Consider the following 26,243-nt stretch of genomic DNA (forward strand, 5'->3'; position numbering starts at 1 on the left):
AGACCGGGAACAGCCCACAAGAGCTGCAGTTTTGGAGATGCTCTGACCCAGTCGTCTAGCCGTCACAATCTGGCCCTCGTCAAACTCACTCAAATCCTTACGCTTGCCCATTTTTCCTGCTTCTAACACATCAACTTTGAGGATAAAATGTTTGCTTGCTGCCTAATATATCCCACCCACTAACAGGAGCCGTGATGAAGAGTGTTATTTACTGTCATGCCTGATCAGTGTAAGAGCAATTTATTTTAAAATGGAATATAATCTACTTACAAGTACTTAATTTTTGGAATATAATCATGTAATCAGTTACTACCCAGCTCTGGATTTAAGGATATTATTACTTAATTAATGAGACATCTTTTTGTTTGTATAAAATATGTCTTCAAGAACACTAATATAGTTTAAATTAGAATTAAGTTCACAACAGAAGTCTTTACTTTCACTCTTGTTTCACAAAAGGAGCATATATTATATTTCCTCAGAAATGGGCCTTTCCCATCTTTTGATGGCGTCATCTACGCAGTCGCGCTGGGAAACCTTGACAGAATGTACCATGTGGTAAAATGTCATGGCAAAACATATTTTTTTAAAAAGAAGCACTATTGTATTTCATGTCTATTTTTATAGGGACACTAACTGTTAACACGTGAATACACATACGTTTAAGCTGCATCTGTGCACTGTTTGGTGGTTTTGTGTCGGTTTAATGGTAGTGAACACCCCCGCTAGAGAGCGCGAATGGTTTGCTCGGGTCTCGCTCGCTCTTTCTGTTCCATGAGCGCGCCGCGAGCAGCAGCGATTCATTCAACACAAACTAAAGCGTTTAAAGTGAGTATATATGTTTGAAATATGAGGGTGAGCATGCTTATTGATTGCTTCTCTTTGTTTAAATGAGTTAATAATGCTGTGCTGTAAATGTACAGGGTGTTCAAAAGCCGGTTAGACGTCTTTCATCTGTTTATTTATTCATAGAATAATAATCAATATAACGTTACATTTTTACCTGACTCGCACTGATGTGTCGGTCACTGTCATAATGAAAATCCATTTAATCCTTTATTATTAATATCAAGTGTTTGGGTTTTCACGGGCCTGACACCTCCATGTGCAGGAAGTCCAGACAGATTATCTTCAATAATGACGCATTCTCATGTTTAATCTGATGATCTTCTGGTAAACCGGAGATTTCTGCAGATTTATTGACTTTATGATCTATAGATATTAGTAATTTCCTTTTTAACAATCAAAATTAGTGATAAAGCTTCATGATAAGATCAACATTAGTCTAGTTATCCCAACTGTAGGTTTAGATCTTGACAGTCACCATATTTAATGAAAAAGTATGGCAAGCCCAGTTAACATTTATTCCTTAAATCGCACTAGTATTTATTTTCATGCTACTAATTTTTTATTATAATTTTTTTTTTTTTACATCTTAGTATCTATTCCTATAGTGGTGGTGCATAAATAATCAGTTTTTTATGCTAGTTATAATGAAGTGTCTTAGTTATTTGTCATGGGCGTCAGAAGTAAAAAATAAAATAATAATGTTGATGGGTCCTCTCCCAGAAATGTTTTCCTTAGATGTCATTTAAATTAAAGGTGCATTATGTAAGTTTTCCGTCCTCTAGAGATCACCTATTCAAAACAAAGGCGTAGGTTGACGAGACAACGTTTGAGCGCAGAATCTTGGGACATGTGGGACTTAAACATTCGCCTATTTAAATCCAAATAGTGGCCTTTTTTGTGGCTGGTGTATGTCTGTCCAGTTATGCTATACTAACAAAATAGTACAAGAAAAATACTCCCATGTACCATAATACCATATTTTTGGACGTATACCATGGTAAATATGGTAATGGTAATCTATGGTATTATATCAAAGTGCCTATCTGATACAATCATCTTGTTTGTAAGGCATGCAGTATTAAAGTCCTCTTGTGAGATTCAATATACATAAATACTTTTCTTATTTGCACATTATGGTTTATTGCTTGCCGTTGGATGAGAAGAACGAGTTCAGCTACATAGTATTTTGTTTGGTTGCTTTTCCTGTTTGCTGAAGGTGAGTTTGGATAAAATATCTCCCGTCTGCATGCTGTTTTTGGGATTGGACTCATTATTATTCGTCCCATGATTGATTTGAGCGGGTGTTTCGTCCATGGTCCTTTCTGTCAGTTCCTTCTTTTTTATTCATTTTCAGCTTGACTTCATTGTTAAGCTCAGTGTTTAAATCTAATGCAACCATAATAGTTTCTGTGTGATTGTGTGTGTGTGTGTGGCTTGTTCTGTCTTTAAAACTGAAGTGTGTAATTTATTGTATCCAAACAGTTTTCTCAAGCGCTTGATTTTCGATAGCCAATTTTCAATCAGTATGCTAGAAAAGCTCTCTGAAAAGTCTCTCCGTCATCTAAAAAGCACCACATCTATTAAAGCAGTGGTTTTATAACAAGTCAGTTTTCAGAAATGCATTTTCTTCTCCGGCTTATGCCGTGCCAAATTAAAGCGTTAAACTTTTAAAACTTCTGTTGCATGACCCTGAACAATTATAGTTTATGTTTGCTCTTTCGCACTCAAACTTAGGGCCTGTTTGCACCTGGTGTTAAGAAATGTTTTGTTCAATCGGATCACAAGTAGACGACGTTAAATACAGGTGTAAACCGTGTCTAAAACATTGAGCTTGTCCACTTTCGACCACTTTGTTTCATAGTGTAAATGCTCATGTGATCAAATGCACTCGAACAGCCACTAAAAGACTGTCTACAGGGCTCTACGCTAACTTTTTTCTTGAGGAGCACTTGTGCTCCTAATTAAAAAAAATTAGGAGCACAGTCAAAAATTTAGGAGCACATTCTAATCCATCAAACACATTCCAATTATAACTTTCCCATTACAGGACGATATTTGTCCTTTAATGTCCAGGGTCATTTTTACCATTATAAGAGCAATATTTTCTAATCGTATTAAATGATCTGTCATCATCTGTCAATTTCTTAAATTCAACATAATTCTGACATAATATTATCATTAACTTCTGAGAGTACAGCACAAATACACACACACACACACACACACACACACACACACACACGCACACACAAAAAGCAGAATTGGACTTCATACAATCAAACACCTATGCATTTAATGCATGGGTTAATGTTGTATGAATGTTTTTGAATTTAGAAATATGTACAAATTAAATTTTAAAAGTTTAATATTTTAAATAAAAAGCCCATGCAAAGTATAAATATGAAAATAAAACTGCCAGTAGGTGGCGGCAAGTCATTCAGTCAATAGTTCAAAACAGATTCATTTGAATCGAATCGCTTGGAGATGCGAACATGATGGGAATCAGTTCTGGGGTGGCTTTGATTTTCACAAATAGACAGTGTTGTGGCTAAAACGTTGTTACTCAATATCAACTTGTCTATTAGATTTTTGTACGAGATCAGTATCACACATGCAATCATGCCAATACTCGGAGCTTTAGCAAGCCGTAACTTTTGGCGCTCTGGCGCTTCATAAACAGAACCGCATGCGCCTCGCGGAAGAACATTGCAGCCGGATCTACTTCTCTCTGTTTGTGGTGAGTCCATAGACCGTAAAAAGAAATACGAGTCACGCAGATATTGTGCTAATCCGCAGCGGGAATAACTTATTTTGTGTGTACAGTGATTCAGAATAAGACAAAAACCCGGTTTGGAAAAAATCTTTATGATATACTTGCTCATTATATACATTTAGTATTTTTTTTAAACAGCATGAGTGATAAAGATTAACTCAAGGGCTTTTTAAATGTATTATTAATACATTATTGTTTGATGGCATTTATGCCCCAAGCATCCGCTAATTTCTGGGCTTCTTTATGATAATCCAAATGTGGTATTTCCAGTTCATTTTGATTTGGCTGTAAATAAACAGCGCGAGGCGTCTGGTAAAGTGCGCATGGCTGCCTCGTCACACACGTTTCACTTTGTAAACAATCGTTGTTTGAAGTGTAGTCCGTCGCACATGTTTTTGCACTTCTTCTGCTGACTGAAGGCATGAAAAGCAGTTGTTTGACGTAGGAAACGTAGCCTATCAGTTTCTCAGTGTTGATTCACTCCGTGTTGTAGTTTTTATTCCGATTGTATTACACATCCATTCATGAGAATAGATTGGGTCACTCGCACCGGTGCGCCTAAATATTTTTTCACAGTCGCACGCAGTAATTTTTAGGCGTAAATGCGCCCAAAATGGGCGTTATGTAGAGCCCTGGTCTACTAACCTAATGTGTAAGCATTATGGGAAGAGCGCTAGCCAGGCGGGATTTTGTCGGCTGGAAATTTAATTGGTTTGGAGACGAAAAACAGACCAAACACAATGTTCTCTCACCATTGCTGATTTCTTACACACACTCACAGTGACTACGTTTACATGGAAAGCAGTAATCTAATTATTGACCTTATTCTCAATAAGACAATATTCTGATTAAGGTGTTTACATGAGTTGCTTTTAGAGTACTCCGTTCATGTTCCCGTTTTACATGTGATAGAACATAGATCGATTATGGCACGTCATTACGTCCCCATGCCACGCTATGTTCTCCAACATCCAATCATAGCGTGACTTTGGCAGGTGTGTTAATTTTATGGGCTCAGGAAACCCGCTGTAACTTCACCTGCGGGTGTCGCTGTTGGACAGTGTTACTTTACATTAAGAAGTATAAAAAAAACATACGTTTTTATAATGTTTTATATAGCTACATTTATGTTGATTTATTTTTGTAATATTATGTATTGTCTCTTTCCGTTTTTCTGAAGAGACACTGCTCCTCTTTCCTCCTTATTGACAGTCTACATTTAGAATAATAGCTTTGATTAATGATGAAAAAGGTTTAAAAATCATGACTCTTTGGATTGTTTTTCCTGCCGTCGAGCCACAGGCGTTCACTGAATGACCCATCTGGTTTGCGATTACAGATACAAACTTATTGTATTTTACTTTTGCAATGAGCATAATAATTACAACAAAAATAAAACAAAAATATAGAGAGAGGACGCAGTGTTCAGAATGAACAGTTAAGCAAAACACACACCGTCCATTGCAACGCGTTATGGCAACGACATTTCAGACTGACAGATCCGTAAAAGATAAACGGGACTTTTCCGCCATTTGTTACTGGTTTGTAGACGTTGTTATATTAATTATAATTCCAATTCTGTTTTATTGGCCACAATATTATCGATGATTGTTGAAAGGAGCACTTTTGATTAATTTTCAAAAAGGGCAGAGGCTCAAACCCACAAAGCCTCCCCTCTGCACTTCCCTGGTGTGTGTAACGTTATGTGTCCGGTCACAAAATGCGGCGAAATCTCCGACACGACATTAATAGTTAGATTAAGGTGTGTACATGTCTCCGATAATGCGACTAAAATAGGCATACTCCACGTCTTAATCCGATTTATGTTTAGTTAGATTATGACTTTAATCAGATTAAGGTAATTAGAAATCGCTGTCTACATGGTAGCCTCTTAATCAGAGTATTGTCTTAATCAGATTAATATCGGAGTATTGTTGTCCATGTAAACGTAGTCAGTGTTCGGCTGGTCTTGTGTCTGTGAGAGCAGAAACTAAAGCTGATGCTCTCTGTTTTTCTGTCATCTCTTGCATTAATTGCGTGAGCTGTCTTTGTCGATTAGATCGAAAGATCTGAAAAAGCCAAAACATTTCAGGGCTCCAGACTAACATTTGAGTGCAGTGGTGCCTGATTTGGTGGTGCTGGAGGAAAATGTATCATAAAGTTACCATTTTGTTAATAAGTGCAGATACTAATAATATTGCATGTTTGTTCATTGGACATTTAACAGTGAAGCACTGAGATTGAATTGATTTGCAGAAAAAAATTAACTTTTATTATCAACAGTAATGTGCAAAAAACAAAGTTTTATAGGGAAAATGTAAATATTCTACTCTTATTAAATGTCCCATTGTTCTTCTTTAGTCTCACACTGAACTGACCAACAGCTTCAGCAATTATAAAAGCAGCTCTTTACTAGTTTTCTGTTTAATTCAGTCACAGTTTGAAGAAAAGTGTTAGTTTTTCATGAGAAATTTTTCCATATATAAGGAGTGGAAATGGCTAATAAGTCAATGTGCTCCTCTGCTGCCATCTACTGGTTATAGTGGTAGTTATATTGTGGCAGTCTCCTTTTAATTCAAAGTGCTTGTTTGCCACAAATTGTTAGTTTTCCTACACCTTTTAACTTTTAGTTTTACAAATCATCACATTTAAATAAATCACATCAAATTTGGATAATTAGAGTTCTGATGTGCTGGAAAAGTGTGAATTTAGTAACAGTCTGTAGTCCTGCATTTTCCCACCCATAGACCCACCCTCGAAGAACAGGACAGAAGTGTTTGAAAGTGGACAAAAGAGATGGATTAAAACACCAGGTGTTAACGAGAATGTTTCGCCTTTGGCTTGGCTTGCTCAGTTGGGGATATAACATTTTCAATTAAATATCCAAATAAATGTAGTTACTAGACTAAATGAACTATATCAACTCACTTACCAATCTGCCTGGATTGTCGCTGTGATAATTACAATGAGCTGATAACATCACTTTTTTCTCCAGAACGAGGGTACAACCTAATCAAATTCAGTTGCATTATTTTCCTGTTAAAACTGTGAAGCTGCTTTGAAACATTCGTCATTGTAAAATCGCGATATAAATACAGTGGACTTGCCTCGTCTACTTGTTATCCGATCTTAATAAACAGGGCCTATAATAGATTTTTACAATGTACACACTTCATGTTTATCGTTAACCTATTGCTGTGTAATTAATTCTCCAGTTCCCTGTCACTCTCCTTTTCCTCTTTTTCATTTATTTATCAATCCTCCACCTCTATATTTCTGGACACAAGAAAATGCGCAACAGAAGCCGTCGGAATTCTGCTTTGAATCAGTCCGGTTGTTCCGAACGCCAGCCGGACCGAACCACCGGCGCCGAGGGGTGTTTGTCCAGCGTGGCTCTCGAGGGTTTGAGATCCGAGTGTTCGACTGTCTGGTTTGACCGTGGCACGTTCGAGAGAGCGGAGAGCCTTTTTTATGTCACTATGTTGCAGCAGCAAAATGGCACAACTGCTCCTGCGAGCTCTTCGGCTTCCTGCCGAAAGCAGGAAACCTGCCGCCATGGAGGCCAAGATGCATGTCACCATGTTGTTCAGGCTGTGTGGGTGAACAAACCCAAGTTTGACCAAGCGGAGAGCAAGTTTGTCGGCCATTTTCCCAATCAACCAACGACTCTCCAACTGCATCCCAACAGCCAGATGCCCTTTGACGAGGGCTACCAATCACAAACCCCGACCCCGCCCACACCTGCTTCAAAGCCAATCAACGGCCTTCCTTGCCTGCCGCCACCCCTAATGGGGGTGTGGCTACAGAAACCTCTGTTCGATAGAGCCGAGGCGTCTTTCTATCAGAACCTATACAGCCGCAACCTGCCTTCGAGAAACCCGGAAACCAGTAGCGATAAAACGAGCTCCAAGCGGCGAAATAACGCCCCAAAAAAGCCTGTGGTTTGCGATCAGCGGGATTCTCAGGATGTCGGCACCAATCAAGGATCAGCAACGTGCCATTTTCTGCATGCCGACAGCGAGAGGGTGTGGCTAGATCGGGGTTGCTATGTGGAGGCGGAGACTCGTTTCTATGAAGGAGCTGCAGCGAGATCCGTCAAAACATCTATAAGCCATTCTAGCCGGAAGCACAAGTATGATTCTAAACTCCAGAAAGATTGCACACACATTTTAGTTCAACCCCCATGTCTCTCCAAACCTGCTTTACTTTAGTTTCTTGAACTTCCTACAAATCGTCTTTTGTGTTTCATGGAGGACATACGGGTTTGGAACGACATGCAGGTCAGAATTTACCATTTTTGGTGAACTATCCCTTTTATTCTCAGGTAACATCAATCTCACCCATTGTATTTACATACAACCATTTTTACTTTTTTTGTCCACCATTTTCATTGCATATTTTTCCTCATTTCTTTTTTTATTTGCTCTCTTTTGACACGTTCATTCTTGTTGCGGTTTGTCCATTGTGTTGGCTTGAAAGATTCTTTTGTATTCATTTAGTTTTCTTCATTTGTTTTGTGGATGTCATTTTTGCATGGTCGCATTGCATTAACATTTAATATTATAAGTATTATGTCCGTATATCAGTTTTGGGGAGTAAGTGTTATTTTAGTTTCATTGATATGCTATTATTTTTATTACATTTTTACATTTTGTTTCATTTTTACGTTTTTATTAATGTCTATATAGTTTGTATTAGGGGTTAAGTGCTGAAACGCCCGATCAACCTAATGGGGGCGCGACAACGGTCAAAAGTATAAAATGGCCCTTAACTTCTAAACTGTTAGGCGTAGGCTCAAGTGTCTTATATCGTTGGAATCCTTGGCTCAATACTCGGACAAAAATGTTTAGGGATTTAAGTTTTTTATTTTTATTTTACTACTTTTGCAAACTAGTCCAAGGTTTTTTGGCTCGATCGTAGCCAAACCAATGCAGCAAGATTCTCTGGAGTCTGATTGGCAACAATTATCCGCCAAAAATTGGATATTTCAATTCACGTTTCTAAGGGCCGCCAAAACGTTCGAAGTAGGCGGAGCCACCGAAAATGGCTATAACTTGTGAACGGAATGAGATATTGTCACCAAAATTGGCACAAATATGTAAGAGATCATTTTAAGGTTGTGTGAAAAAGCATGTGGCAGCTGGCCACTTGTTGGCGCTATAACATAGAAAAAAAACATAAAAGTAGCTATAACTACGCAACACTTAGTCTGATTGACTTTAAAAAACACGTTCGGCGGTGAATCAATGAAATTTGAGCAATTATCAGACAAGGTTAACAGAGGCTGATCGGAACGAAACTCGCTGGGCCAGTGAACAGTCCTTAGAGGCCTGTGAGAAATTTGCGTTTTTAATGTGGGTAAATGATCGTATACCAGGCAATTAAAAAAAAAAAAAATTTGCTCATGCCCTTAACATTTATATTCCTCATTCTGAGCAACCGACACCATCAATCGAATAATTTAATTATTGGAGATCATTTTAAAAACATAGTCCCAGGTTTTTGGCTCAACCTTGATAAAACCACTGCGCCACAATTCCCTGGACTCTCCAGGTCAATATTTATCCCAAAAAAATATTTTACTTTGGCCTTTGGATAGCTATAGCTGGGTCATTTAGAAAACAGTGTGGCAAAGAAGCCTATCTTTCCTAAACAAAACTCAAGAACTGCATTAGGTGAGCACATGGCTCTTAAGGAGCATGCAAACTTTTCTGGAGATCTGCCCTAGGTGGGTCTAAAAAAGCTTTTAAAAACATATTTCATATGGTAAATTGCCAGTATTGGCTGTAAATGGTCTTTCCCCATTTATGATCCAAGTAGATACACGCTTGCTAAATAAAATATAATCCCTTTTTACACATTGGCTTAAAGAAGCACTTTAACTCTGATAATTGCTGCTGGCAACTATATTTAAGTTTTATTTCAGTATTGGTTATTTTAGTACAAGTTTAACTAAAGAAAAATATCGCATCTGGATTGATTTCATAATTCGCTTTATTATTTAATCATTTATTTCTTCTTATGTTCATAATACTTGTTCATTTTTTTGGTGGATAAACTTTTGTTATATATTTTTATTTTGTAAGAATATCATCTGATGCCCAGCCCAGCTGTGTACCAGAGATCATCTCAAAACATCCTTTCATTTACATCAAGGCCACATATAGAGAAAACCAACGTTCGTCTCATGTTAACATTGCTCATCAATGTTTATTTCATGCAGTGTTAGTGAGGTTGTCACCGGTGTTGTGTGTGTTTGTACAGGATGACTGCAGCTGACTGTTTGGCGCAGGAGAGGATCTGGTTCGATAAGCCACGATACGATGAAGCAGAACGGCGGTTTTACGAGCAAAGGAACGGACCTACGCAACCCAAACAGGTAATATACTCCAAATACGATGCTATTGCATCCGTGTGCTTATACTACTTTTCCCATGGTATTTTTATTAAAGAGTAGGCAATAGGGGTGTGACAAGACACTTATCTCACGAGACGACACGACGCGAGATCGGGTTCACAAGACGAGATTTTTACATAGTATTTTTAAGAAATCCACAATGATAAAATACATGAATAGAAATTAAAAACTTTTTGCAGATGCATTTCAAATGTTTTAACTAATCATTTCTAGCTTACTTTCTGAGTATGAATTATCATATACAGTAAGGGTGCGTTCACACTTGTAGTTCGGTTAGTTTGGCTCGTTTGGTCCGGACCAAAAAACAAAAAAAAAACATAGTCCTGGTCCGCTTAGCGTTCACACTGGCATTTTTAACAGCGAACCTAAAGTTACCGAACCAAAGGCACAGGGAGACGCTCAAAACAGCAGCAGGATTTCCTCCGTTGTGCAGAAAAGAGACGGCCGTTCTATCATCTGTACCGGATATTAATGGGCAACAGGTCCTTTGATGAGAAGAACCAGGTGTGCTTTTTGTGTGTTTTTTCTAGCATTTTGGAAGCATGCTCGTCGGACCAAATATTGATGAGGCACTTCCTGGTTGCTCCACGTTTGCCCTCTAACGTTAACGTTACTCATTTTGGATACACCGATCTTTCCGCGTCGTCAAATCAGCTGACTATGCGTTGCATCTTGTGACATCACGTCCTGTTTTTGGTCCGTTTACATGTCTTTGGTCCGTGTTGCGTTCATATATCAGTCGAACCGCACCAGAGTTCGTTTGGAAGCGGACCGAGACCCATCTTTTTAGCGCTCTCGGTCCGCTTGTTTGGTGCGCACCAGGGTTCGGATGTCAGCGTTCTCATATGTTCAAATGAACCCGCACTAACCGAGCAATCGCACCAGGGTTCGTTTTAATCAAACCAAACATGACAAGTGTGAACGCACCCTAAAAGACAACAGAATTGTATTATTTCCTGTAAGAGTGTCTCTTTAGACCTAAGAACTGCGCACGAGCTTCATTTGACCTACTAACTGAACTCCTTCCTAAAAACTGATCATAGATATTAAGTGCAAACAATAACCATAATCAAAGCTCAATATTCAAAGTGCAAATGGAGACAATTTTACAGAGCTAAGAGATGGTTACAAATATATAGTTTTCATATTGGGAGATATTTGCGTGCCTCAGGGATCACTTTCAAACAGCGGTAACATGTTAAAATTGCTTTTCAATGCGCATTCCCTTTTACTTTCACTTTTTCGCAAAAAAAATTCGCAAAGATTACTGCGTATACTCTGTGATTAGGGAGCGGTGGTGCTGAACATGCAGTTTAAAATATAAGTCTGGCGCTTCTGCTGCGAACCGAATCCTCCGCCACGGTCTTATCCACTTACATGTAACACACACTTGTAACACAACAGCTCAACAGCAGTTACAGCTAGTTAGATCTAGCATTGTGCACGCTTCGAATGAGAGTCACAGAGATAAAGAAAGTAGTGTATAAAGTAATACGTTTATTTGAATGAATGGATTATAGCATTTATTTGAATTAGAGAGAGAGAGAGAGAGAGAGAGAGAGAGAGAGATTCGTACATGCGTGACTGCGTCTGTTCAGCATCTCTCTTAACAATGCAGTTATGCAGACAGATGTGCATTTATTACTTTAAAATAGCGAGTAACCCCATCATTGCTGAGAAATGTAATGTAGTGATCCAGTAGCTTAGCTATTTTGTTTCTAAAAGTCGCGTGGCGGCGTTGATAACTAGTTTTGATTATGATTTCGTACAAAAGCAGCATCCAAGAAAGATCTAATCCTTTATGAGCGAAGATGGGCCGAGGATCGCCAGTTTGCCAACAAATACATGAGAAAATTATTGAAATGTTTAAAAACAATGTTCCTCAAAGAAAGATAGGAAGAGATTTGGATATTTCACATTCAACAGTGCATAACATAATTACAAGATTCAAGGAATCTGGAGGAATTTCAGTGCGTAAAGGACAAGGCCGCAAGCCTAAGCTGAACAACCGTGATCTCCGATCCCTCAGGCGGCACTGCATCAAGAATCGTCATTCATCTAGAAGCGATATCACCACATGGGCTCAGGACTACTTTGGCAAACCTTTGTCAAGTACCACAATACGTAGTTACATCCACAAATGCCAGTTAAAACTGTACTGTGCCAAAAGGAAGCCTTATGTTAACAGTGTCCAGAAGCGCCGTCGACTTCTCTGGGCTCGGAGGCATCTGGGATGGACCACAGTGGAAATGTGTTCTGTGGTCAGATGAATCAGTATTTCAGGTATTTTTTGGGAGGAGTGGACGCCATGTGCTCCGGACCAAAGAAGAAAAGGATCCTCCAGACTGTTACCAGCAACAAGTCCAAAAGCCAGGGTCTGTCATGGTATGGGGTTGTGTCAGTGCCCTTGGCAAAGGTAACTTGCACTTCTGTGAAGGCACCATTTATGCTGAAAAGTACATAGAGATTTTGGAGCATAATATGCTGCCTTCAAGAAGATATCTTTTCCAGGGACGTCCATGCATATTTCAACAAGACAATGCAAAACCCCATTCTGCACACATTACAGAGTCCTGGCTGCGGAGGAAGAGGGTACGGGTACTTGACTGGCCTGCCTGCAGTCCCGACTGGTCTCCAATAGAGAATGTGTGGCGCATTTTGAAGCGCAAAATGCGACAACGAAGACCCCGTACTGTTGCCCACCTTAAGACTTGGTTGTAGGAAGAATGGGACAAAATTACACCTGAAACACTTCATCACTTGGTGTCTTCAGTCCCTAAATGTCTTTTAAGTGTTGTGAAAAGGAATGGCAACATTACAAAGTGGTAAATGCTTTACTGTCCCAACTTTTTTTTAAATGTGTTGCAGGTCTGAATGACAGGAAAGGATGCATATTTACAAATGACATGAAGTTGACCAGACAAAACATGAAATATTTTGTGTTCATATTGTCTGCAATGAAATACAAGTCAAGGTTGTTATAGGATTTAGAAAGTAATTAGTAATAAGTATTTAAATAGTTTTTGGAGAGAGTAATTTGTACCGTAATCTAATTACACAATTGAAGATGTAATTAGTAACTAGTAATTAATTAACTTTTTGGGGTAACTTGCCCAGCACTCTTCCCCAGGGAACTGAACCCATGACTAGCACTTTGCTTCACTGTTTAAAGTTACAGAAACACTTGCTCTATACTGTTTTTCCCTCTCGTCTCAGGATTTGGGAGCTAACAGTATTCTTCAGGACATCGCTAGGGCACGAGAAAACATCCAGAAATCTCTCGCTGGGGTGAGTTGAACAGAAAACCTATGATTGCTCTTAGAGAGGTACAACCAAGATCTGTTCTAGGGCTGCACAATTTAGGGAAAGAGAATTTACCCTCTAATGCTGCGTTCACACCAAACGCGAGCATAGAGCGTCTGGAACGAGTGCTTTCCACAATAAGTGTGCATATAGATGAATATTAAGTTTAAATATAAAGTTTTTTGTCAAAACGATTCGGCAAGCAACAAATTGTAGATTCATGAGACCAAAGATCGCAGACAAATTATATCTCATGTTTAACCACTAGCTTGGATCTCATAACTCCAAAAATACAAGATTAAATAGGCACAGATTTCAGCTTTAAACAGCTACATTCTCATCTGGAAAAGTCTTAAAGGGTTAGTTCACCCAAAAATTAATTCCTCTCCCTCATGTCGTCGGACACCCGTCAGACCTTCGTTCATCTTCAGAACACAAATGAAGATATTTTAGTGTAAAGCTGAGAAAGGCTTCAGATAGGCCTCCATTGGCATTCAGTCCATTCCCACTCACAAGACCCATAAAGGCCCTAAACACATCGACACACAGCCCATCTCACTACAGCGGCTGAACAATAATGTTACAGTGCGACGAGAACAGTTTTTGTGCGCACAAAAATCAAAATAACGACTTTATCCTCCAAGTTATTGTCTTCCGTGTCGGTCTCGCTCCTCCTCTTCTGGGTCATGAACGGCGGATCTGCGTCATATTCTCGCGCAAACGGCGAGTTCACATCAATAATTGGTGTATAAAGTCGTTATTTTGATTTTTCTGCGCACAATAACTATTTTCGTCGCATTGTAACATTATTGACAACCATGATTGCCCTGAAAAACTGCAGGAGTTCACATGCAGGTGTTCTGCTTGCGTCGTGTGTGAAATGTCTTCCTCCCAGGTACAGTGGCTTATGTTTCAGCATGTCATATGAATATAATTTCATGAGTTTTATTTTTTTCAACCGCCAAATGATTGTGATACTCGCGTTTACAAGCCAGCGTCATTATAGTAGTCTATTGGTTACCGTTTTACAGAATCTATATGATACTTCAGTTCAATATTAGAGTGGTAGGTAATAACCATATATAGTGCAGTATTTGTGTTATTTAAAGGAAAATCGCCTTGTTTTGTCTGTGTGTATTTCCATACTGGCTTCTGTTATTGCCCCGCCCTCCAAGGGACACGTGGCTAATTATTGATGCAGCGCTCTGGCCGGCTGTAGAGATGATCTGAGCGACGATGAAAGCGGCATAATAAGACTGAATAATACCCTAATCTACAACTGAGTGAAGATGAAGAAGAGGAAGAATGTATCAGACAGGCGTCAGACGAGTTGGACCGTAAGAAATCAGAGGCTATATCGACAGTACATTTGACGGGGATAAAGGCAGAGAAATGGGTCAAATCTGTAACCGTGGCTATAGTGTAGGGGTAAGACGCATGTCATCAAGTTTTGACGCAACTCGATCAGAGGATCAGCGGTTCGAATCTGCCTTTTGCCACACTCTCTCTACTCCCTTTTCCCATCACATATCAGATCGGAAAGGCATTTATTTTCAAAATGAATCGAGAAAATAATACAAAAGTGGAAATAAAGCATCTAACGTGTGTTTATTAATAAGTGTTTCTCGGTTAGAGTGTGTGGCAAAAGGCGGATTCGAACCACTGATCGTTTTGCGTCAAAACTTAATGACATGCGCCTTACCCCTACACTACAGCCACGGTGACGGACTGTTTCTCCTTCTTTATCCCCTTCGAACAGACACACAGCACATCCACTAAGAAGACCCCGGCAAACAGAAAGTGTGCCCGAACGACTTATTTCATTAGAGGCAACGAGAATTGCAAGAATACTTTTCTGTTTCTTATGGGGTGTGTTTCCATAAATACCAAAGTTTGTCGTTTTGTGTTCATTCTAAGAACACACACACACGTTTTCTCATGTTTAGACCTTCCCATACCTACCTATTGATCTTAACTGTCGTTTTAATTGTAATCGTTAGCATCGTATCACTTGCCAAAAAACCCATTACTATAATGGCTTTTAGATGGTAATGTTAGCATCTTTATTATTAGTAGTATGCGGTGTGATTTTTCCCGTTGCGTCTGTCGTTACTAGCAGCCATGCAGCTTTACAGGGGGTGTGGCTTATCTAAATGAGATGTAAATGAGCCCTATTGTCACTCCCAGCAGGTGAGAACAGGTGAGAGCTGCAAAACTTTAGAGGCTGTTTTCTCTCGTTTACACTTTTCTAAAGGCCTACATTCAGATGGCCACAACTTCTCCAAATATTATCAGATTTCCACGTGTTACACATCGTTGGAAAGTTTGGAGACTACACTTTCAGAATCTGTGAATAACTCAAAATGCCCCAGAACCGACTTGTGTCCCTTCTTTCCGTGACTGGTCACATATGAGCCTATAGGCGACGCACAATGTGCGTACACTCTGATTATCACACACACAGGCACACACACATGCCAAATATTAAAAATAAAGGAATTTCTCTCTGTAAAGCGTTCATTCTTTCCACTTGCATGTAAATAGTGTATCTGCTTAAGACGCGAGCACAACTGGCTTTTAAAGAGAAAAGGAGATGAGACTCCCAAAACACACCCATAACTCATTAAGAGATGAGGTGCGACCCTTTTGGACCATGCACCGACCCTTTTTTCCATCGTTAAACTAGCAAAAGTGGATCCGGACATGCCCCAGATCGTTAAAATAGAGCCCATTGAGTCACTCATTCTTTTGATTTGTTCAAACGGCTGATTCATTCAGGAATTAATTAAATGGTTCTCTTTACGAATGAGTCATTGAATCATTGGTTCACCTGATTCATTCAAAACACCAATTCATTCAGAAATGACACACCGCTGCTTTGTTGCTCGGAGAAGCACAGTCGTACTGCTATATAGGTAACCTTTATACAATAAGCAACAGAAACAGGCAATATTGTGTCAAAAATATAACACAATATTAACTGTTTTTAGAAAGATAATCTAACAGAAGTAGTAGCCCTGGTTGTAGGTCTGGGTTTTATTGGTGGTTGTCTTCCCTCTACATCCCACTTTTCCACAGCTCTGTGTCAACTCATCTTCCTGTGTATAGGTTTTATAACAGAGCCCCAGTTCCTCTCTCTTAAATCTGTTGACTTCCATGATCTGCACTTATAAATGATCTCTCCTGTAGCTGAAGACAACCTTGCAGCCGAGTAGAGGCTCCGCCCCTAAAATATCAAACCCCTCCCACCGCTCCTCTCCTGTAAGTGTGTGTGTGTATGTGTGCTTGTTTTTGTGAAACATGAGGACAGAAATGTGTTTAATGACATGGAGAAGGTGATGGACATATGAGGACATTACCCATGTCCCTACTTTTCAAAAGGCTTATAAATCATACAGGAGGAGTTTTTATGAGAAAGTAAAAATGCAGAATGTTTCCTGTGATGGGTAGGTTTAGGGGCTGTGTGTGTGTGTGTGTGTGTGTGTGTGTGTGTGTGTGTGTGTGTGTGTGTGTGTGTGTGTGTGTGTGTGTGTGTGTGTGTGTGTGTGTGTGTGTTTGTGTGTGTGTGTGTGTGTGTGTGTGTGTGTGTGTGTGTGTGTGTTTGTGATGGGTAGGGGCAGTGTAAGGGGATAGAAAATACGGTTTGTACAGTATAAAAACCATTATGCCTATGGAATGTCCCCATATGTCACAAAAACAAACGTGTGTGTGTGTGTGTGTGTGTGTGTGTGTGTGTGTATGTGTGTGTGTGTGAGCCTTCGGCCTAACACACTCCAAAACTGCTCACCTCAAAGTCGGCTACTGCGTGAAGTGTGTGCATGCTCGTATGCATGTGTGTGAGGACATTTCAATAGGAATCTGTCATGCATGCGTTCCTGTGTCGTGTGTATTCTGCTATGGAAGGTCTAATGTTATAGAGCGCAAACACTTGCGCATCTTTGTTGTGAAGTTTGTATATGTGTGATTATTATTATTTTTTATTATTATCGTTGAGATGGTTATAGTTAACAATAATAACCTTGGTTTGTGTTATTCCAGGCTGTACCGTATTAATGGATTTGCTCTGAAAATACCTATTTTGTTCATTTTCAGTGAGAATTATCATTTTCACCAAAACAAATTTAAATATCTTTCATACAAGATGTACAGTTAGGTTAAAATAATCACTAAACATTTAATGCATTTATACACAAATTCTGATCTCCAAACCAGAGTTTGTGAGTTAATGAAAAGCTAATAAGTTATTAATAAAAGTATACAATTAAAATAAATAATTTAGAAAAATATATAAATATATTATATTTATTAACTTGCATGTCATGTGACCATTAACCGACAGAGAACAAGTGAACATTCAAATTATTGAAATATTAGCAAAATCTCAAGTAAAATATTTTAGCTCCAAGATGTTCGGCTGACAATTTTTTTGGGGGGGGAAAGCTTGTACAATTATAACAATATGTGGTCATAAACAACAAAATATTAAATATTGCACAGAAACATACATTTTTGAAAAAATAATTATTTTGAGATTCTTATTAACAGATTAAAGTCGCCAAAAAACTGTAAAAAAGTTCTGGCTGTAGTTTTCCTCAGCAGACTGATGCCTGCAGTTGTGTGTTGTGTTAGTGTTTGTGTAGTTATAGAGTTGTGTATCAGAGCTGGGGCTAATGCGAACTGTGTGTGTGTGTGTGTGTGTGTGTGTGTGTGTGTGTGTGTGTGTGTGTGTGTGTGTGTGTGTGTGTGTGTGTGTGTGTGTGTGTGTGTGTGTGTGTGTGTGTGTGTGTGTGTGTGTGTGTGTGTGTGTGTGTGTGTGTGTTAGAGCGGCGGAGGCAGCGCTGCAGATTACGGGGAGCTCGCCGCACGCATGAACAACCTGGAGCTAGAGAACCACAGTCTGCACAAAGGTTTGTTCACATGTTGTTAGAGATTCTCAAAGTTGTGTGTTTGTATTTCGTAAGGAATTTAACAATCCTAGTTTTAATTCCGGCTCAAATTATTCAGTAGATTTCGATTTCAACAGAACAAAAATAACAAATCTAATTTGTGAACAAATGAATAAATTTGTTGTAATTGTACTTTGCTTTTGTCGTTTTTATTGTTTTCCTCTTTTTTTAATGACTATTTAGATTTAATTTTATTTCAGTTTGCATGCAGTGTAATTTTAGTTTTATTTACTATTAAAGTTTTAATTAATATTTGCATTAGTTTATTTTTATTTAAATTTTAGTTTACTTTTTTAGTAATTTTTCTGTGCTATTGTCATTTTTATTAGTTTTTGTTATTATAATTTTTTAATTTAGGGCAGTGTTTCCTTGCTGCCCTTTTCTCTCTTATGGTGGGCGTACACTGTGTGAATTCGGACACTCGGGAGCTCGTGAGATATTACAGAAGCTACGAGTCAGTTAATCCCATTAAATCAGCTGGTACACGACACGACTGCACTGCACGGCGATGGGCCCAGTAGTATATTCGCTAAACACAGAGAGACCGGAGCTTTTAATGTTGCTGATAGCTTCAGATACAAAAAAATAAAGAAAAAATATGTGCAAATGATTTGTTGAAAAGCAGAGAACAGTAGCCATCCTTTCAACCGAAACAACCAGAGGGAGAGAAAGAAACAGTGCACGTGAGAGAGAGAACGTGTGTGTGTGTGTGTGTGTGTGTGTGTGTGTGTGTGTGTGTGTGTGTGTGTGTGTGTGTGTGTGTGTGTGTGTGTGTGTGTACGTACGCTGTATGTTTGCACTTTGCAGCCACTGAGCTATAGCCTAATAATACTCATCGATCGAGCCTATGTGTCGTGGTTGTGCATGATTTGGCAATAGGGGACTAGCCTGGTCTTACCAGACTCTTGTACATTTCATTTGTACATAGAGTTGGGCCACTCTCCATTGAAAAGCGTTTATTTCCGCGAAGGCGGGCACTCTGTTGAGGTTTAAAACTATTGGATCTGCCCTGAGCCCCTCTGGATCTGCCATAACCAATCACTAACGTTTGGTCGTGATGTATGTCATGCGCCCTTCGCCTGTTTTACACACATCCGACAACATAAATGTGCACTTGTGCGGGCCACCTCAGTGATAAAACCTAAAACTCGTGCATTCGGATTATGATTTATTCACGCCACGGTGGACTGGAGAGTTTTGTGATCGGGAACGCGCTGCTCACGTGGTCCGTAACATGATTGTATGCTGTAAATAAAATGCTTGGTATGGTAATAAATGCTGCTATAAATAACAGACCAATTCAAATGTTTAAGTGCTTTTATTTTAGTTTGTTTGAGCGGGGATAAAATATATATTGCTCTTGTAAATACAGTACTTGCCAGCATTTAAAAGAAATGCTGTTATTTGGATGCATTTCTAGACGTGTAAAGCAACCGTAGGGTGCTCTGCAGCGGTCAAAAAATTATTGACAGTGAATTTTGAAGTGATATATTGTTGAAAACTCAGAGATGTGGATTCGAACAGCTATTGCATCACCACACGACCTTGCATTTGTCAAAAGCAGCCGGTAACTCGGCCGGGGATTACGCGAGTGGTGGGAAATGGATGGCAATAAAATAACTGACCAGTCCCTGTAACTTAAATGATGGCGATACCTTCCGACCCCACGAGAAACAGTTACTGTCTGAATAGGGCTTCAGCAACTCCTTCACCACTAACGGAGCGAGCTGGAAAATTAAACTTTTCCCGAATTCCCCCTGTTGAGGAGGAGGGCCACAACATCATGGCCACCAACAAACCCCCGCAAAGATTGTTCTTACTCCGGCTTTAACTTCTGGATATTCGGCAGCGGTGCCACAACGGAATGAATGGTTTCGTTCGCATCTTTTTTCGGCCGCCATTACTGATCTACAACTCAAACTAGCGCTCGACATCAACGTCATCGATCTCACCCACTCCCTCTGTTCGCTGATTGGACCGGTAAAAATTAGTTCGGAAAAAAACCTAACCGTGCGTTCACACCGCCACTGGCGAGAGCGTCAAAATTCGCTCTTGCCGCCCTGCCAACGAAGCTGTAGAAAGCTTTGTGGACACGCTGCCGCTCTGACGTAGATCGAATGTTTTTTCTTTTTTTAAACTGTAATTAAAGAGGCCGAAAATCAAACAAGCATGTTCATTGATAAACTGACCTAGCCTAGAAATCTAGACGCACCCTAGCGGCAGCAAATCTAATCTGCCGCGAGTGTCGTCTAGCAACTCTCAATACACTTCTGAGCTGTAAACGCCAAAATGGTCGGGCCAATCACATCGTGTATAGAGTCGGTGGGCGGGGCTTAACATAATGACAACGGCCAAGTTGCGTTTGCGTGCTTCTAGTAAACACAGAAACTGGCGAACGGCGGTCTTTCGAATCAGCTTTGACCGCGACTCTGGAAGACTTGGAGTTAAGCTTTTCTCTGAGAAAAGAACAAAGAGCGGCACTGAAGTCATTCTTAACAAGGGAAGATGTGTTCGGAGTTTAGCCGACCGGATACGGCGACAGTTAAATCGTCAACTAGCTCTGGTTGGTTGTAGCACTATCTAATTGCGTGCACGCCGTGCAGAGGGAGTTTGAAAGACAACCGTTTATCCGCCCCTCGGATTGAGCTGTCAATGGGGAGTTTCCAGACCAAACATCTTGATGTGGGTCTGGCTCGTCAGGCTAAGACTGACCACAAGTAGGGTATAAATTAACCTCGTTAAATCGTGAAGTAAGAATGAATTGCATACCCGCAGAAAAACGAGCGTTCTAGCGCCTATAAAATAGTGTTGCGCGACTTCTTAACAAATTACACATCACTATGATTGATCTCGTCATAAATGATAGGGAAACCTGCACAGCAATGATCAACTTCTCTTACATTTTGCTTGGGAACTAATGTAGTCGGAACCAAAGTTTATATGCCTGCGTTCTCTGGATTTCTCTCAAGCGGAGCACTTCTATATTCCAATTGGCGCCGCTCTCGCCGGAGCTCGCCGCCCGGCTCCCATTGAAAATGAATAACTTCCGGCAACCTTGCCGCTCTCGCCCCCGGCGGTGTGAACGCACAGTAAGACTACACCGCAGTCCCAGACGTAGCACTGAAGGAAAATAAAAATTTGAGCCGAAGTACATAGGAGGGCAGAGCCAGACTAATAGGGGACAGCCATAACCTGGTGAAAATCGGGCTGACTCCTCGAATTTTTTTAAACATGCTTAAAAAGTATCGTAAGGTCGGGAGGTGCTCCTAACGTGCCCGGCTCATTTCGCATTTCCTCTCACATGCTCCGAGCCACGGCCATACGCGCATCCACGATGTCCACGCGATTTCCCCTGAGTAAAAAAATAATCTGCGAAAAATCGCGCCGTGTACGCCTGGCCTTTAATCTCATGCGATTAGTTGTTTCAAACATCATATAAAATAAAACAATACTTTGGTGTCCTGAGGTGACCAAATTACATCAGCACATTCGTCATTTGCATATGAGCAATCCTTGCATTTTACATTATAGTAATAAAGGCAGATGTAATGGTTGTGGTTCTTTGTGTCAGTGGTGGAGGATCTGCGTTCTGCTCTCAGTAAGATGGAGAGTCGAGTGTCGGCGCTGGAGAAGCGATCAACAGCACCGTCCGTTAACGGCACCGGTCCGGCAGCTAACCAGAAAGCCCCGTCAGCTCCAGTGAAAGACGAGGATGAAGACGAGGAGGACATTGACCTGTTTGGCAGCGATGAAGAGGTGGATGAGGAGGCCGAGAGACTGAAAGAGCAGCGGCTGCAAGAATACGCAGCGAAAAAGGCCAAAAAACCTGCCCTCATCGCAAAATCATCCATCCTGTTAGACGTCAAGCCTGTAAGTGATTGGCCTGCAGTTTACACACGTCCATGAAGTCCTGCTGCTAGAGCCTGATGTTTTGGTTACGTCCCGATAGGATCCAAATAACACGTTGCAGGAACGGTATCATTCCTGTAATGGTGTCATGATATTATAAGCTTTTAATTTACATTTTTGAAGTTGTTCTTGACCGAAAACAGAACACAGAACTTTTTTTTCCCAGCATTTTTTTTTATTTTAAGTATAGGTTTTGATAATTATTGTTTTTTGTTTTTCAAAATATCCCTATATAGCTTTAACTTTATTTATTGTTTTAGTAAACTGAGTGCTTCAAGTTTAACTTATTTCAGGCAAAATTTCAAATTTTTGTTTTCATCTAATATTGTTTTTTTTTCAGCTTTCAATCGCTGAAAATAATTTTTAATATTTCGTTTTAGTTAACAATAACACTGATAGCAATTAACCCAGAATACCCTTGAAACTGCCTAGCAACCTTCAAAAACCCCTAGCAATGCCCTAACAACCACCTGGATCAAACTAGCAACTGCCTAGCAACCATCCAGAAGAGCCCAGCAATGATCCAGCATCCTTAGCAACACCCCAGCAACCATCCAAAACATCCCAGCAATTATCTAGATCCCTCTAGCAATGCCTTAGCAACCATCCAGAACACCCTAGTAATTATCCAGCACCCTTAGCAACACCCCAGCAACCACCCAAAACATTCTAGCAATTAACTAGATCCCTCTAGCAACGCCTTAGCGACCATCCAAAACATCCCAGCAATTATCGATAACCCTTTAGCATTGCAATGCCTAGCAACCATCCAGAACAACCAAGCAATCCCTCTAGCAACACCCTACTCTAGCATCCCTCCAGATCCCTCTAGCTGCACCCTAACAACCACACAGAAAAGCCTAGCAACGACTTTCAGACCAATCCAGCAATTATCCACAACCCTCTAGCAACACCCTGACAACCACACAGAACAGCCTAGCAACTACCTAGCAACCATTTTCAGACCAATCCAGCAATTATCCAGAACCCTTTAGCAATGCCCTAACCACCACATAGAACAGCCTAGCAACTGCCTAGCAAACCTCAAAAACAACCCTGCAATCCCTCTAGCAACACCCTAACAACCATACAGGACAGCCTAGCAACCTTCTAACGGCAACACTATGTCCCCAGTAAATATCTTGCACCGTCCCAGCAACTACTCTGACCAGAATAGGAACCCGTGTAGACCACCCTAGTAACACGAATCCCTAACCCTACCCTCCCTCCACCCTAAACTAAACCAATGAAATTGGCTGCAGGGCGGGATTTCCACTGAACTGGTTTTGGGAGAACTTGTCATGTAGTTGCTAGGGTATTGTGGGAGGTTGCTATGCAGTTGCCAGGGTGTTCTGAGGGTGTTACGTGTGGTTCCCGCATGTTTGTCTTGAGCTAGTTTTCTTCCTCAAACACTGAGTCTCACCCTTGTGATCTCGTCCTGGCGTTCACAGTGGGACGATGAGACGGATATGGCGAAGCTGGAGGAGTGTGTGCGGTCGGTGCAGGTGGACGGGCTCCTGTGGGGGGCCTCCAAACTGGTTCCTGTGGGTTACGGCATCAAAAAACTGCAGATAAACTGTGTGGTGGAGGATGACAAAGTGGGAACAGACTTCCTGGAGGAAGAGATCACCAAGTTTGAGGACTACGTGAGTAATGTTCCCATGCAGACTGAAGCCGTTGGCACAGCTCAAGTGTCATGTGCCCTGATGTGTTTGTGTTGTGTGTTACAGGTTCAGAGTGTGGATGTTGCGGCCTTCAACAAGATCTAACACACACTCACACATGTAAACACTCACATGCGACTGCTGCTGGATAAATAACGGTTAATAAATGAGTTTGAAATGTGTTTGTCTTGGTCTCTGTCTTTTATATTCCCCGCATCTCATTAAACATGTTTATTATTCAGTTAAGAATTAGAATCAACTTTTGTGCCACTTAAGAGCACTGTCATGTGTTTGTGATCCTGAGTTCATATGCTGTGTTGTTCCTGAACTCTGGTACAAATCACAACTGTGTGAGTTAAATCCAGCTTCATGGATGGATATATAGAGGAATCTATTCAGATAGAGGGATGGATATTCAGATAGATGGTCAGTATCTATCAAAAGTGCTCCAAGGAAGGACCAGTGGAGAACCGGCCACAGGGTCATGGGCGGCCAAGGCTCATTGATGCACGTGGGGAGCGAAGGCTGGCCCGTGTGGTCCGATCAAACAGACGAGCTACTGGAGCTCAAACTGCTCCAGAAGTTAATGCTGGTTCTGATAGAAAGCTGTCAGAATACACAGAGCATCTCAGTTTGTTGCGTATGGGGCGGCATAGCCGCTGACCAGTCAGGGTGACCTCTGACCCCTGACCACGCCGAAAGCACCAACAGTGGCACGTGAGCATCAGAACTGGACCACGGAGCAATGGAAGAAGGTGACCTGGTCTGAGGAATCACGTGGATGGCCGGGTGTGTGTGTGTGTGTGTGGCTTACCTGGGGAACACATGGCCCCAGGATGCACTATGGGAAGAAGGCGAGCCGGCGGAGACAGTGTGATGCTTTGGCCAATGTTCTGCTGGGAAACCTTGGGTCCTCCATCCATGTGGATGTTACTTTGACATCCTTCTTTTCGTTTTAACTCCTACGGTGGCCGATTTAGTCCAAGATTAACAAGGCAATCCCCCTCTTCACATTCGACACGGTGCCATCGAGTGTTAAAACGCGAAAGGCGAAGCTTGAATTTACGGGTATGTCCCTCTTTGGCTACTGTACTTTCAAGATAGAGGAGCAACATGACGACCGGCATTCGAACCCCTCACCCGTATGGATTTTCAATGGCATTTTATAAAATTACAAAAATAATTTATTAATTGAAAGAAGTAAATATACATTAATGAGCACATATTTTTGAAGGAACTAAGTGTTTTTAGCTAAGAATAAACTAAAAAAGTTACACAGTGTAGCTTTAAAGGATCTGCTGCTAATATCTTGTTGCCAGATACCACAGCACACCTTCAGGGGTCTAGTGGTGTCCATCAGAGATGGGTCAGGGCTGTTTTGGCATTAAAAAGGGGACCGAAACAACATTATGACCACCTTCCTAATGTTATGCCTGATCGGTGTATGTTGAGCTCAGTTCCTTAAACGGTTTAAATCATTTTCTTTGTCATTAAATCAAAAGTTGTAAACTGCTGGATTTTATAACACATTAAGGGACATGTATATTAAGTAAATTACGATACGTAATTAAAAATAAAATAAAAAAATGTTTTGCAATGATGGACCAACTGTAGCACATTACAATGCTAGCATTGCTATACAATATACATTTCCATTGAACCGATTCTGTCCGTGAATGGACAGGAAAGAGTTAAACTGCAGGATGTGGGAGGTACTGTCAGGACAGTGACTCGTGTCTATTCGATTCAAGTGAACGAATCAATTAAAGGAATTCATGTTTTGATCATTAAGAAATTGTTGTGTATTGTGCCTTAAGAAACTAATGCTAATGCTGTTTAATGGTCAACAGTATTAATATTTAAACGTTTTAACTCGCCGTGTAAAGTGTTAACGCATGCACGAGAGTCTTTTCTGAGCATGATTAATTCAGGAGTCGCGATTCCCGAGTCAGTCAAAGAGTCGGTCAGAATTCCAGCATCTGGATCGTTCTGTTGTGCTGCGCGAGCTCTCCGCTGTTTCAGGTGTGTTTTTAAAATTGAAATCATGTATACATTAGATTAACCGAGATTGTTTTGAATCTTTATTTTGCTGTATTGTTTGTTGAATGTTTTCTTTATGCATTGCAAATCATGAGTGCAACTGTGAATCATACTGCAGCTTGGAAATGCACTGCATCAAGAAATCTGAAGTTCTATTGAAGTGTTTTTTGATTACTCAACTATTTGTGTCCTAAGTTGTGTTTATGACTTCCTAAAAGTCAGAAGCGATTTTGCATTACACATATATAATAGAGGTGTTGTGTGTGTATGAGAGAGAGAGAGAGAGAGAGAGCAAGTGAGTGTGTGCAAGTAAGTGTGTGTGTGTGTTTTTGTGTGTGTTA

At 40.5% G+C, this 26,243-nt stretch overlaps 2 protein-coding genes across 5 annotated transcripts in view; both read left to right on the forward strand.

Moving 5' to 3' along the window:
• The first annotated feature begins 723 nt into the window (after positions 1-723).
• Positions 724-24,044, forward strand: eef1db (eukaryotic translation elongation factor 1 delta b (guanine nucleotide exchange protein)). 4 transcript variants are annotated; one of them, XM_067418279.1, is made up of 10 exons: positions 735-828; positions 2,013-2,065; positions 6,910-7,754; positions 9,887-10,001; positions 13,257-13,328; positions 16,533-16,604; positions 18,166-18,250; positions 21,861-22,159; positions 23,650-23,844; positions 23,929-24,044. In XM_067418279.1, exons 3-10 carry the CDS (start codon positions 6,913-6,915, stop codon positions 23,965-23,967), a joined length of 1,719 nt encoding a protein of 572 aa, XP_067274380.1. In that variant the 5' UTR covers positions 735-828; positions 2,013-2,065; positions 6,910-6,912; the 3' UTR covers positions 23,968-24,044. The 4 variants fall into 4 exon arrangements, with proteins under 4 accessions (XP_067274382.1, XP_067274380.1, XP_067274381.1 ...); XM_067418280.1 differs by lacking the exon at positions 16,533-16,604 and having other exon boundaries at positions 738-828; XM_067418282.1 differs by lacking the exon at positions 6,910-7,754 and having other exon boundaries at positions 747-828.
• Positions 24,045-25,831: 1,787 nt separating this feature from the next.
• The window catches only part of si:ch211-221n20.8 (uncharacterized protein LOC100034409 homolog), a 24,028-nt gene continuing 23,616 nt past the window's right edge, over positions 25,832-26,243 (forward strand). Inside the window, exon 1 of the mRNA XM_067418759.1 lies at positions 25,832-25,884. The gene's annotated coding sequence lies outside the window, so the exon portion shown is untranslated. The remainder of the gene's footprint in view (positions 25,885-26,243) is intronic.

Source organism: Pseudorasbora parva, chromosome 15 (assembly GCF_024679245.1).
Source record: "Pseudorasbora parva isolate DD20220531a chromosome 15, ASM2467924v1, whole genome shotgun sequence".
Classification (NCBI taxonomy): domain Eukaryota; kingdom Metazoa; phylum Chordata; class Actinopteri; order Cypriniformes; family Gobionidae; genus Pseudorasbora; species Pseudorasbora parva.